The sequence below is a fragment of the Glycine max genome, chromosome 11, assembly GCF_000004515.6.
Source record: "Glycine max cultivar Williams 82 chromosome 11, Glycine_max_v4.0, whole genome shotgun sequence".
Lineage (NCBI taxonomy): Eukaryota > Viridiplantae > Streptophyta > Magnoliopsida > Fabales > Fabaceae > Glycine > Glycine max.
The window spans coordinates 15,697,778-15,712,701 of NC_038247.2; the positions used below are offsets into that span (position 1 = coordinate 15,697,778).

At 33.6% G+C, this 14,924-nt stretch overlaps 1 protein-coding gene across 4 annotated transcripts; it reads right to left on the reverse strand.

Annotated features, from left to right (window-relative positions):
* Window positions 1-1,853: 1,853 nt before the first annotated feature.
* Window positions 1,854-12,803, reverse strand: LOC100784211 (uncharacterized). 4 transcript variants are annotated; one of them, XR_005887272.1, is made up of 18 exons: window positions 12,570-12,738; window positions 11,570-11,948; window positions 10,983-11,220; window positions 10,247-10,524; window positions 8,883-9,032; window positions 8,570-8,703; window positions 7,949-8,489; window positions 7,769-7,863; window positions 7,329-7,391; window positions 7,146-7,234; window positions 6,960-7,025; window positions 6,168-6,797; window positions 5,997-6,068; window positions 5,819-5,889; window positions 5,611-5,668; window positions 4,338-4,602; window positions 3,005-4,091; window positions 1,854-2,316 (listed from the first exon to the last, which is right to left on the reverse strand). XR_005887272.1 is itself a non-coding variant. In XM_006591018.4 (17 exons), exons 2-17 carry the CDS (start codon window positions 11,845-11,847, stop codon window positions 3,427-3,429), a joined length of 3,693 nt encoding a protein of 1,230 aa, XP_006591081.1. In that variant the 5' UTR covers window positions 11,848-11,948; window positions 12,745-12,803; the 3' UTR covers window positions 2,920-3,426. The 4 variants fall into 4 exon arrangements, 3 of the variants coding, with proteins under 3 accessions (XP_006591081.1, XP_006591082.1, XP_040862936.1); XM_006591018.4 differs by lacking the exons at window positions 1,854-2,316; window positions 12,570-12,738 and adding an exon at window positions 12,745-12,803 and having other exon boundaries at window positions 2,920-4,091; XM_006591019.4 differs by lacking the exon at window positions 1,854-2,316 and having other exon boundaries at window positions 2,920-4,091; window positions 12,570-12,774.
* Between the last annotated feature and the right edge of the window lie 2,121 nt (window positions 12,804-14,924).

The following is a 14,924-nucleotide window of genomic DNA, read 5'->3' on the forward strand; positions in this document are numbered from 1 at the left end:
TTGCGTGCATGCTGAGTACTTGAATCACTACTGTGTGCGCACATGCATGTGAGAACACATTTAGTTCGAAGTCAAATTCATGAGTATGTGTTGACCTAAACTCCTCCTTGTGAATTATTCGTTAACTCGGTAAACAACAATTAAACAATTTTAGCGTAAGACTTCAGCTAAGAGTGGAGGTTCAAGATATATATATAGACCTGCAGAATGCATTAATTAGTTTGTATAGTTAACAAATTGAATTTAGTATTTTTTTTGTGTGTACAAGTTTAGTTGCAATTGACTTAGGTACTTGTTGATCGCCCATTATTATGGATATATTTTTACATCCACAGTGAAATTCAAACTCATTTTTAAGAGATATAAGTTTGATTCTTAGCAATTGAATCAACATTTGTTGCCAATTAAATATATGTATATCATTTAATACTTTAAATAACACGCATTAAATGATTTTATATAATTATATTTTTAATATAATAAATATTTTTTGTGTTTCACAAGTCTACAATGGTGATCCTGCTAGACCAACACTCAAGTGTTAGTAACTTAGTATATCTCGGAGTGAAGAGGTAAGAAATAGAATGAATACATACCTTGAGGTGGCATGATTTAGAGTTCTTACAAAATCTTTGTCCTTAGTCACCAATGTATAGACAATTCATTATGCCCTTACTGGGCTGAACCTTAGTCTAGAACATAATTTTGTTTTAATTTTCCATTTTTGTTTATCCAGTTTGATAAAGACGTTGCTTCATTTTTTTTAACATTTATTTCCTTCTAGTACGGAATCAATTAGAATTTTATTCTTTATAACACTTTATTATATTCTGTAAAAAAAATTAACACTTTATAATATTTTATTTTTATAAGCCATATCGTATTGAATTATCATTTAGCAGCCTCTCATATTCGATCGTTAAGAATTTCGAGCAACCTCTAATTGGATGTAGAAATTGAAATTAGTTTACATGCTCTAGAAGAAGATTGGTTGATCTATTTTTTTATTCGGAATGCTGGATCCTTCATGATAATTTATTTTTATTTTTATAGTTCTATTAGTTTACCCTGGGGATTTGCCTACTACTTTTGAATCAATTATGGGCAATTTGGATTGAATTATTAGGAATGATAGCAATAAGGGTCTTTATCGGCGTGCTTTATATATTAACCGTCCAATCTTGATGAGATTTTAGAGGACAACTTTATTTATTTTCTGTTAGTTTAATGATAATAGGTTTCTTTAGATTAGGTATCATTTAATAATTTATAACAAAGTAATGCTGCTTTTGTCATTACGTGTAATGTATGAGATTGAGAGTGGGGCCTGTATTAAAGTATTGAAACGAAATTAAAATTGATAATATTAATTAATATTGTAATGAACTTATCGTAGGTATATATTATATTGCAAATTGGGAATCAATTTGGTTAACCGCAAGTTTTGTTGAATGCTAGATTCTAGATATAACTATATAAGTAGGTAGTTGAAGGCATCAACCGCAAACTATTATTTTAGGTATGTGGATACATGTGTAGGTATAAATGAATGAGATGGTAAAGAAGGAAATACTCACACTTTAATATAATGCACTTTGAATTTAATCTTTTTTATGTATATTTTTTAATTATGCCTGCTCTTATCCCTCTTCGTAGTCAACATGAGAAAAAACAGAATAAAAAATAAATCATTTATGTACGTATATTTTGCATCTTTTATTTTTATTCGTAAAAATTAAAGACATATACTACATGATTTATAACAACTCACATAATTGTATATGATAACAATTATAATGTACTAGAGCAAAAAATATTGCATGCACTGATACACTCGTTAAATATCATGAATATAACAACACATAATTCATAAGTAATAAAGTGATAATACATATGCTTCCAACAAGAAACGTTATGATTTGTATTCTGAAGGAGATTGGGCAAGAATCGCTATCAAAGATAGCTCAATCTACGATGGTACAATTCTTGAGTGGTTACTGATTTATTGTAACTTGTAAATGATGCAGTCAATCCATAGTTAATAAGTCAGTAACAAAAAAGTCAGAATTGGCCTAGTATCATGGCATTTTGTCATGAGAAGCTTTCTAAAGTGTTGTTATGATGAAGCAACCCAGCACAGAAGAATGGCTAGCAGACAAGAAGGAGACAAGCACTAAAAGGAAATCAAGCAGGCCACACCACTTGGATGATTTTGTGACTCATCCTGCACCTAAAAGCTGAGCTGGCAGTATGTCATTGGAAGGAGAAGATGCCCTGTCTGCTAGAATATCCATTCTGTTATTTGCTCCCTAGGACCTGGTGAAAGAATAAATTAGCTGTGCATTAGATGCTTATATATATGAACCGAGAATGTAATGGAAAAGGAAGCAATGAAATCAGAAATTTCCGCTTAATTCCCCTTTTCTGGAAGTCTCCTAGTCCTCGAATTCTAGGAACCATAGAGCAAAATTTCTGCTCATAACAAGTGTATTATAAAAATATGAAATAATTTCATGCTTGCCTTTCATGATTGAGCTCGTTTTATTACTATATAGTAACAAAACATGAGGAAAAAAATAATATAGGAAGTTGAAAATAAATCAAATCAAAAAAATGAAAAACTAATCTTCAAAAATAAAATCAGGATGACCACAAGACAAATAACTATAAAATTGAGTAAAGTTGACTTATTCTCGCTGCATTATTTGTTTGCGTTTTACAAAGTTTACATGATTGAATGCTGAAGGCTAACTGAGAGAGAAGCAACAGAAAATAGGTAGACCCAAAAACTACAGACAAGACATGAATCATTTTTTTGTTCAGTTATAGTATTATACTAACGTAAGAGAGTAAGTTGTCAATGGCGAGTCTTAGGTTGCTATAGATGGGATCAATTGCCAAGTTTAATCCCAGAAAAACTTAATTAAAAACACATTCTTCATTATTCAGGAGAAAACAATCAACAGTATGCGAGTTCAGTCTACAAGAACAATAAGCATTTTACATTGTATGGTAGCTGAAGTCAGCTTGAGAAATGTAACCACCCTCAGGCTATGAATGGCATAGCACTTTAATCTAATCTCCTATAGAAAAGCCATTTCTGAGACCATGACTTTAACACAGCAAAACTAGTTAGATTCATGTGAGAAGGGAGATATCTGACAGCAATTTCATGAAACCCATGATGGTCGCTTCCTCTATACAACTTTCCACAAAAATATCAAATTCCAATTATAAGTCACTCCCCATCTCCCGTTTATCCTATAAAATGTGTTAAAATTCCTAATTCCAATCACAAAAATTTTCCCTCCATGAGCAACCAGAGTATACCATCAAGATCTTGATGCCCCACAAGGTTCACTGAGTACATACAAACTCTCCTTCAGATATGATACGTGTAACCTTGAGAGTGTAAGTTACATCCCTTCACATAAGCATATTTAAATCTGATAGGTCATCCATTGGAATATCAAGGCCAATAGAATCATGGTCTTGCAAACCATCTTCTTCAAAGTTCAACCAAGAACTAAGATCTTGCGTACCACCAAATTCTTCTATTGAACTTAAGTCAGGTAGTGGCAAATTCCCAAAGTCATTGGATTCCTTTATTTGAGAAGTGTCCTGATTACCAGATATCGTAGCCCCATCTTTACTATGATTATTGATTGCATCATGAATTGGTAAACGAGTAGAATCCTTTGCTTCCATAACCCTATCATGTCCACTAGCAGTACTCTTTTGCTTCTTAGCTTTTGGTTTGTTCTCATTTTGGCTACTGTCCAGTGATATGCGTCCAGCTCTGCCAATAGAATTTTGTCCGCTCTGATCCCGGCTTTGATTCCTTTCTCTCTCACTTCTCTTTCCCTTCAGTCCACCATGAACAGCACCATCAAGATTTGATGCTCTTGAGGAAGAACCACTGACACCACCATTGACCAACATTTCCCTCTTCTTTTCCCTGATAAACATGGACCCATTCTTGGATGATGCTTGCTCTGATGACTGAATTGAACCTTGAAAAGAATCAACCAATCCCCTGTCTGCATAGTCTCTATGGCAATCATATTTATCAGAAACACTAGAAACTGCACCTGTAGCCGTAGATACAAAAAAAAGAAAAAATTAAGGGGGGAAAAATCAAGACAACCAACCAACACAGGCAAATCTCGTACGTGTAAGCGAAGATACAGTCAATGAAACAGTACTTGCAAAAAGGAAGAAACAGGGTGATTACTTATTAATGATTTCTAAGAACTAATATGTTGAAAGAGTAACAACATGCCACTGACATCAAAATATCAAATACAAAAGTAAACAACAGCAGAACTCTGAAATACCTGATTTTCTGGCTTCAATTTGAAGGGAAACTTTGTTACATGTATTGCTGGCTGTCCCAGAGACTATGCAATCAGCAGGTTGTGCATCATTCTCACGTGAAGGTGGGGCAAACATGATATTTTGTAGGGTAGGTTCACTGAAGCAGTTAATGTCAGCTTCTTCATATCTTTTACATCTTCCAAGAGTACGTTTGACAAAAGCCAAAGCAACTTGTTTAGACACCTTGTGAACTGCACCTTTTGAATTTTTGCTTCCACGGCATGCCTGCAAATATTATAAATTGATAAAGAACTCATTATTACAGCTAATGAGATGACTTGACTCATTCATTAAAATAATATTACCAATTGCCAGTGACCTTAGATTTGTAACCTACATTACCCACAATTCATCTAAACTGATTAACCAGAAAAGGCTACATTAAATGTAGATAAATTGTCTATCTGTGAGCACTAATCGGTTGTCACACAGAAGACAGCAGGTCATCACCAATATCATTGAAACTAGTAAGAATTTGTGGGGAGGCTAGGCAGAAATGGAACAGGAAAGGGAGGGGACTGGGTAGAATGTGATGTATCTCCAAAGCAAACATGAAAATAAGATAAAGAAAACAATTCAAATAACTACAAAAGTTATTTACAAACCTGTGGACCACTCACATGTATGACTCAAAAAAAGATAACCAGCAACACAAACTAAAGGACAGAAACCCAATTTCCCAACAGAACAAGCAAGAAAATCACATGGTTTAGTAACATCACTAACATGTAATTAAACACACTTCAATTACTAAAAGAAAGGATAGGACTAAAGACTAAACAACATAAAATTCAAATAATCTTCAATGCTATTTCCAACTATTGTAGTGGTGATGACGAGGTTAATGCCAAAGCAAAGTATTTTGCCCATTGATGAATGATGATTGATCAATAAATAGCCGACACATTATACTACTAAATAATAATGTCAACCAAAAAAAAAAGAAGCCCCAAAAGCCAACACAATCTGAAATGCAATCTTTTGAAATCTACGGTTCGTTCTAAAAATCTACAGTATCTGCAGAATGCAGAGCAACCAAATATGTTGCTCTACATGACTGTATAGAAGGTCTAAACAAGTGTAATCAAGTATTAAAAAAGCACGAGATTTTATAACTAGAGGAATGTTTATTACCAATCTTGTAAATCTTAATAAAATCAAGTATCAAAATGGTAAGGATATTTGTAAATCTTGAGAAAATAAATAAAAGGTTGATAGAGGAATGTTTATTACCAATCTCTTTCTGTAAGCCATTTCAATAAGTTGGTCAAATGCAGCTTGCTCAATCTTCCTGCACAATAACAACAGCAATCATAATAAGAATCAATAATATCATAAGCACAAATTCCAGAAATGGAAAGTGACAAATTACAACAACAACGAAATTGAAGATACAAAGAGGGATCAGAGGCAAAACATGCAAAGCGTAATTAACACTTACTGCCTTTCCACATCCCTCCCTTCTTGAACAGCTCTATCAATCTTGTCCAAGTTATTCTTCTTACTCCCATTCTATTAGTCAATCAAAATAAGGGATAATGATATAAGAATGGACCAAATTTGAGGTCAATTAGATAGATGTGGTCAAAACTATCAGGGAAAACTCTTTCAATATGCACCTGTTCATACAGTGCTTTCTCAAGTTTCACAATGTCTTGATTTATAGCTTCATCTTCCTCAGCTAAATCAGGCTGCATCAAGCAAAGTAAGTTTAAGGAGTATAGCCATGAATCTACTAAGTTCCAAATAACTATGATAATTGTAATTCCATATATGAAATAAAAGCCTACCAATATTTCAGGATATAAGCCAATGCTCTGCAACTCAAGCAGCAGTCTATCATCCAGTGACATCTGCTGATACTGGCCATCAGGAGAAGGAAAGCTAGGAACACTTAATTCAGCAGGCTGCAGTTGATCAAGATCATTTGAACATATTTCGCCGGTATGTGTGATATCTGAAAGAGAAAATTCTTCATCTCCCTGCCAAACTCCAGTGCTTTGTAAAGAGCTGGATGTGTTTGGGTATCTAAATGTGTTGGATGTGGTGCTCTTATCACAAGATAGTCTATCCAACATGCAGTTCTTCTGAATTTGAAGATCCACCTCTGACTCAACTTCAGAGTCCATTCTATCCCGATCTTTGGGTTCAAAATCAATTTGATTACAAGAACCACAGTGAGAATCATCACTAGCACATTGTCGAGATATATTCTTTGCATCACTTTGGTGATATGATTCTTCATTTTCATCTTCTTCAATTAGAGCACAAAGAAGTCTTTGGAATAGTGGGGTAACCTTGTCCAGTCTTTCCATGTCCTTCTTACCATCTAAAGCATCAAACTTAGTTGATTCTTCATCACAGTGACTTCTCTTTCTTTCCTCTGAACCCTGAGTTGGCTTGTTATTTATAACAACACCCTGAGGAAACACAAATTTACTGGTTACCACATTCCTCCAGATGAAAATTGTTGTGTAATTTTGAAGATCTTAAACTTACCGATGGAGATCAACACAGTACCTCTTTATTATTGATAAGATGAAAGATATAGGATAGTTTTACGTGTAATGCCAAACACTTACCAACAGATCATGATCAATGCAAAACATATGAGATAAACTTTTATCAAATTCTTCAGCAATATTGAGCTGATTCAGCAACCAACAAACAAAAAAAGCAGCAAGTTAGAATCTATTCAACATATTGAGAGTCAAATGGTAACTTCACATTTCCAGAAAAACATGACATGTTCAAGACCCAGTTGCTACCTGTTGCTTCAAGTAAGATGCATCATCCAAGCTGATAGAAGCAAAAATAGATTCCATTTTCTTCCAAAATGGACCCGAACAAGCAAGGTCTGCATAAAATAAGCCACCAAACTAGTGAAATATAAAACTGAATATAAAAAAGATTAACATTTTGGAGAAGGTAAAATGGTTCAAGAGGCATACTGCTTGCATTACGAGCAGCATTTGCAGCTTTATATAATTCTTCGTGATCATCATCAGGTTCACCTGGACAGTCACATTTCAATATAGTGTGGGAAAACATAATCAAAAGCAAATATAGATCAAAATATTTAACAGACTACCTATTAACCAGGAAATAAAATTATTGCACAAATAAAGAAAAATAAATTTACTGATAGAGCAAGTAATATGTACAATAATAAATATATAACTACAGAAAATTACTTGATATGCTAGCCTCTACATGCCTGAACAGTATAAAGTGCTACGACACAATAACTAGAGAAAATATTCCAGTTGGGTAAAACTGAACACATTAATATCACTACCATATGTGAGCAAAATGAAGGAATTTAGCCACTGCTACCCTAAATCTAAAATTCCCTAATAAAGAAATCTTAGCTTCTAAATATCAGCAGTACCTCCAAAATCAGGAGAACTAATGTTCAGTTGCTTCCCTACACGAGTCAAAATTTTGCGCTCTTTCTGCTTTTTTGAAGGAGGGCGCCCATATTTGCTGCATTGAACAAAAGGGTATGAGGACAGTTTTGGAAAATAGAAGTAGAAAGGATGAACTAGATCTAAAAATAAAATCAACTTACGTTTTACTCTTATCATTAGGCTTCATGTCTTGTACTGGCTTCATTGTTGGTACATTCTCTGACTTCTCCCTCCCAGAAGGGAGGTCTGGCCTTACTAATGATAAATTCCTTCCACTTCTTCCTTGTCTCTGCACACTATCTCCAGATTCATCAGTTGATATCTTATTCTTCCTCATTTGAAACACAGAAGCCCCAGCCTTATCTGCGGCCATAGCAAAGTCACTTCCATTCACAGCTTTTTCTTTTATTTTGTTTTCCCCCGCTCCAGATTCTTCACTTTCAGATAATCCAAAGGGGGATGAAGTATCATCAGGCGGTCTTTTATATTTTGGTGTACTGTTGTCTGCACTACTTGCAAGTTGAAATCCATTGTTGCCAGCAGAAGAAGCTTTTACACAGAACTCAGAAGTTAGACAGCCTTCGAATGAAACCTGAACTTCAAGATTGCGTGAGGCAGGAGAAACTACTTTCACTCTTCGTGAGCGTGAATTTTTAGGTGGCCTCTGACCAACCCACTGGGTCATTGGATGAATAGAAGAACCTATGGATGTAAAAGCTTTTAACTATTTGCCATACTAACCACTGAGACTTTATATTAGAATTTGAAGGCAGTTTACCAACCTGGAAATGTTGTAGATGAAGGTTGAATGTTAGATGATTCTAGTGCACCAACTGAACCTGTTCTTGGTGCCCGAGATACCTTGTTTTTTATTAGCGTATTAGGGTTGCTGGCTGGGTCCTCCGGAGTGTTTCCCCTATTTATAGAAACATAAAAATAAATAAATTTGTAAATAGCTATCAACACATATAAACATAGACAAGGACCAGTCTAAAACTTTGTTGTGTTATATCTTAGCATAGAATCTCAGAAAATTGACTGATAAAACAACTAGTCAGTAGAAAAATCCATGGCGATGTCAAGATATATTCAAACCTATTGCTTCCTTTGGCAACAACTCTCTGCTCAGCTATGTGTTCCCTGTGAAGAGAAACGCCTTGCTCACTTGTAAGCATCACACGCACACCTGTACTAGTAAGCTCTGAAGAGCCCTCAGACTTGATTCCCCCAGGTCCAGACTTCAATCTGCACCACAAAAACCTTATTAATACAAAAAGATTATGTTTTTCTTTCTGTTCTCCTATAGCAAAAGTTGCATCAAACCATTCGACAATGATGTCACAAATAAGATTTGAAGAGTCACCCAAGCAACATTCCAAATTGGCAAATTACTGGAGGAACAGGTTAGCAGGAGAAAAATACCAAGCAACTAATGTAGATGAACATCTTTCTAATGCTGGTTTTGCTAGGTTAGTCAATTGCAGAATATAAACAAACAATAAACATGAAATTCATACCTAAAAGAAAGGTCTAAATGAGTCTACCATATAGTGGTGAAGCTAATTCAACATAATTAACCTTGATGCATTCATCATTTGTGAACGTAATATACAGAGAGGCAAACAATTCATTTATCTATGACTAACAAGCTCCCGCTTGGATGTATTCCTGCAATCCATTCATAAAATAATTTCACTACAAATCACACAAAGCAAGACATTTAGTCTTCCAGGAATTCCATGGATTAAAAAAGACTTTTATACACTAATACAAGTAATTATTCAAAGAATGGCAAAGTTTAGTACAAGTACTTTTTAACCAAATCTGTCTTTGAATAGAAATGGTGATTATCAGAAGTGTCTGCATTAAATATTAATTACTTTCTCAACTACAAAAATATTACACCTTGGAAAGAACTGCATATGCAAGGGATCATTCAAATCATATAGATTACATGTGACTCAGAACAATCACCAAACAGGAAAAAAAAGTGTACAGAAACAACAGTAGTGCATCAGAGCTTTATCTTCCAGAACCCCAAAATGATAGCTCAACTTTTACCAAACAAAACAAAAAATGCCCACGGAGGCAAAGACTCCACTTCTGTTTAATAGCCAATGAAGAAAATACAAGTTAAAAAGTTTTTCCCCCCCTTCTAAACAAGCAAAGGGAATTCTTTGAAAAAGGCGCAAGGGCAATAGATTACAGAACGAACCAGACAAGTAAACTGATCACTGATGATATTAACAGTACAAGTATTGTTATTCTGAGACATATAATGGATTCCTTTGGAATGCTGCACTTTACACTTAACAGTAATAAAGTGAAATAATCTTCATATATGATATACAGAAAGACATAAAAGCCTCCAACACACTCTCCATCTACAATCAATGTTACATTTGAAAAATATATATTGCAATTTAAAAGAAAGAGAAAAATAAAAATTAAATTACTACCTGAAACCCTGAGCATCATAAAGTCGCATTTTCAAATCAGCATTTGCCTTTGGAAGAGCAGTTCGTTTTACATCCCTTTCCCCAGTTCTAACTCTGTTTCCTACAGTTCCAACAGACCTCTTCTTCTTTATTTTTTGATCCAACCCTTCACCTCCAGCAAGTAATCTGCGAGTTTTCTCTTCATTTCGAACAGAACTCCCACCAAGCGTCTGAACCAGATTTCCATCCTTCTCTGTGACCACCCGTGGCCTTCCAATAGCAGCAGACCTACTTTCCTCCTGGGAGAATTGCAGAGTGAGCAAAGTCATGAAGAAAGAATGAAAGTAAACGCAAACAGATTATTATCATAAACTAATAAATCTAAAACAAGAAAACAGCATAAAATTTGTCCACTTTTAAAATCTGAAATTAGTATTATCATTTATCAATGCTTTACTTGGACATTGACATGACAGATGATTCAAATTATTCCATCCTAAAATGTTTAAACTAGGTTTGAAGCAACTTGAATCCTTTCTTTTGGGATTAAAGAGGAGCTTAAAAATTTAAATGAGTTAACCAATGTGTATATAATGCTTTCCTATTTGGCCCTAAAAATATTAAATGCCCATATAGTTAAAAAGTATTTAACAATATATATGACAGGTCTGCAATAAAGTATTTTAACAATGGCATCTTGCATTATACAGATAAAGAATAAAAACACAGAAGAAACAATAGTGCAACACATACGCACCCGCACATCTGCCACTGATGTACGAATTCGCTTGTTCAGCATTGAATTTGAGGCCCTTGCTTCTGATCTCTGAGTTAAATTATCATTAGGGGTTTTGTGAATCTGGTTACCCATCTTTGTCAAGTTTACTCCACCTCCCCTATCACTTGATAAATCAGTCCTTTGTCGCTTCTTTATGTTCAATGCCTCGTACTTTTCCAATTTAGACAAAGATTCCCCAAACATTTTTGATCTATCCCTGCTCAACATTATACACTTATCTTAGGACATCAATATGAATACATTGTGTCATAAAATAATAGGTAAACGATTTACATTTGAAACTAACACTTCTACAGTAGGCAAAACATAATCACAAGTATTTTACAGATCTTAAGTTTGTATAGAATAAAATAGGACCAAAGCATATTGATATTGTCACCAATTACATCCTCATAATAATTATACCAACTGTAAGAGAATGAGAGCATTCATTTCACAGCTGACCTAACCATACTAAATTCTGTTTATCACTCGGCCTTACAAATAGCACTTTTCAGCTCTGAAGAATATGTTATAGGAAATTGGGTAGAATAACAAGTATATACCTTGCCTTTCTGGAGGCATCTTGTACACTTTCTTTGAAGTGCTTTAGTTCCCCAGAGGCTCCAGGACCCATAGGTTTAGGATGCGGACCTCCAAAAGAATGGTCTTCAGATGCGTTTCCAGCAGAAACACCAAGAACCCTCCTCAGCTCTCCTGTATATTTTCTATTGCCTACTGTAATTGAATCTAGTGGTAAACACTGGGGCAAGGGTGGCATATCTAAAGAAGTTATCCCACTGTTGCTGCTGCTACTGTTCAAGTTATTCCCAGAACTCAACATTAAGGTGACAACCTTACTAAAGCTTAGAAGGCAGGTCAAAAGAAAGTCTCTTTCTTTTGCACCCCACGATCAAACTGAGCCTCTGAATTCCTGCAGGAAACCTAAAAATGCAGAGCAGAAGTATTCATTAATAACAGCAACAACAGCTAAAATAAAGGTCCTGTTTGAATAAACTTCTCCATGAGCACTTGTAGAAGAAGAAAATAAGATGGTACAAACGAATTAAGCTTCTCCCATAAGTTAACTTTTATAAAAGTTCTCTCATCTTCTCTAAAACTACTAAGGTGCATAAGTTGATTTTAACTTACTAGAGAAACTCAATTCATTTTACCTTCTTATTTAATTCTCGTGTAAGTATTTATAGAAAAGTTTTTTTTTTTTCTTTCCAAACAGCGCTTAAGGACATAGGAGCTGAAACTACAGTACTTAATAAAAGTCCCTCACAGGATGATGCTCGATAGAGAAAATGCACAAGTTTCCAGTAAAATTGATGAAAGTTGACGCTCCCCAACGTACATTACCAATTCCACGAAATCTCAAATACCGAATTCCACATAACGAATAAAAATAAATGCAGAACATCGCATAATAGCTCAGACAAGGCAAGTAGAACCGCAAAACGAATTTCCCCTCTCGATCAAAAAATAAAATAAAATAAAACGAAATTGAAGCGAAATTTTACAGTAAAAACCGAAAGGGAACTGAATAAAGAGAAAACGAACCCGATACAGGCAACCGACAGTGTAGGAAATTGTCCGAAAGATCGGAATTGGGGAAACGAGAGAGAAACAATTGGTTCGAGAAAACCCTAAGTTCAATTGGGGGAATTGGGGTTTCGAGGTGAATTGAGATTGTGAATTGATGAAAAGGAAAATCGATGATTGAAAAGAAGAGTACCTGGAAGTCGAATTGAACAAAGTCAAGGGCAGATCAAAGTCGCAGAGTTGAGTCCTAAAAAGGTAAAGATTTATAATATAATAATATATAAATAATTGACTAATTTGTTTAAACTTATTTTGTTAAAAAATCATTTATTTTATATATTTTTTTTAAGAGAAGTTTGTTTTATTGGTAATTTTTTATTCATGTGAATATAAGAATGAGAAAATTTATTCTCATGTTTGTTATTAAGTAATAAAATAATTTTTATCATTATATATATATATATATATATATATATATATATATATATATATATATATATATATATAATACATTTCTTTAAAATATTTAGAAATAAAATTTTCATATTATTTTTTCAAAATTAAAAAATAATCAGTAAGCAAACATCTTTTTAGTATGTTTGTTTAAATTGTTTCTCCTAAAAACATATGATGTTTTATTTAAAAATAAATAAATCCGATTTATTTCTTTAAAAAATAATTTAAAAATTCAAACAAACACACCTAAACAAAATAAAAATGAAGTAGTACAGTAAGAACCAAAATTACACAAAACAAAAAATAAAATGTAAGAACCAAAATAACGCTGGAAGGTACTCACTTGGAAGTAGGAACTGTACATTCTACGCCGCCTCTACGGTACGGTATTCGTATGTGTTCGTGTATATCTTTATGAATTCAATGTAAATACAACTAATTTTATTAAATATTAGCCGTACCTGAATATTCGCATTTTTATTGATCTATAGTAACACTATTTTTTTAGTCCAATGTCGTCTAATTTTCATATGTATATGTATTTGTATTGTACTAATTTGCATAGATATATACTTTAAAAAGGAGTATATTTTTTCATATGTAATAAAAAAAGAATTATTTGAATACCCTTATTCTAATCACACAAAAGGTAAAGAAAATGACAAATTTTAAATTTATTGTGTTGTTTTACACATAAAATTAATAATAAATATTTTTATAAACTCATTATTTATTAGAAATTAAATATTTTAATTATCGTGCAAAATATTTCTTGGCCTTTAATACATTTCTAGATCCGTCTCGTCTCTGTCCATATAAAGATGCTAATATACTAAAAAAAAAAATTAGTAGATTTCTAAATTCGTCCCTATTTATGTAGAGATGCTATTATACTAAAAAATAAAATATTTGAATACATTTCCAACTTTGAGAATATATGGAAAGCTAGGAATAATGTTGTTTTTAACAACGTTTCTCTGAATATTCCTATTCCTACAAGTCCTTCATATGGTTATCAAGTTCGTCAACTAGGTTGGATTAAGATTAATACTGATGGATCTGTGCTTAGTGGGGGATTGCAAGCTTCTTGTGCGGTTCATCAAGTGTGTGGATGGGTGGATTTATGCGCCACATTTAGCGTGACAATTCAATAGAACGTTAGACATACAAGCTTCACTTGATCATTCTGTATTCCATTTCTTCAGATATCCTGAAGTACATTTAAACTTCAACAAGGTCAAGCTTTGCTGTTAACTTAAACAAAGAGGAAGTTATTTCAAAATTTGCATTTCAAGTTCAAAAATAAATGAACTACTTGAGGCTCCAACTTGTGCTCCAGTTGCAGTAGATTACATGAACAGACACCTATTTGATAGAGTAGTGAAAGCAGGTTTAGAAGAAATTGTTTTTCTTAGGGTTATGGCATATGACATTAATCTGTGTAAGTCTTCTTTTCACCCTCTTTCAGTTTCAGGTTCAAGTAAATTTTGATGTATGCTGCCTATAACTAATGGCTGTGTTATGTTTTCAGCCAACAAAAAAATGCAGCCTAGCACCACTCTTTTTTTTATATATTATTATTATTATTATTATTATTATTATTATTATTATTGAGTGAAATTTCACGTTGATTCCACTAGATAAACTGATCTTCTCTTTATTAGTATGTCAGAAATCTGAGTAAAATTTCACCTAATAAGTAAAGATAATGTTGAAAAGAGAGTATAAAAAAAAAACATGTTGTAAGCATTTCTAGTGGAAAAAAGAAGCAATTTACATTTGATATTTTCCTCCTTTCAATTAACAAATGTGATTTATATTTGAGAGATATAAGGTGGTTGACAGATGAGAGGTGGTGGAGGGAGAAGGGGAAAGAGAGGGGGGAGAGGTCGTGGGTTCAAATCCTCCAAAGTTATA

What these genes read in the sequence shown, in the direction of transcription:
- LOC100784211 (XM_006591018.4), bottom strand. Translation starts at nt 11,847, where the DNA reads ATGTTGAGTTCTGGGAATAACTTGAACAGTAGCAGCAGCAACAGTGGG. An exon ending in TATGATGCTCAGGGTTTCAG is followed by an intron (nt 9,033 to 10,246) that starts GTAGTAATTTAA and finishes TTTGTGGTGCAG; the next exon opens with ATTGAAGTCTGGACCTGGGG. An exon ending in CATCTTACTTGAAGCAACAG is followed by an intron (nt 7,026 to 7,145) that starts GTAGCAACTGGG and finishes TTGCTGAATCAG; the next exon opens with CTCAATATTGCTGAAGAATT.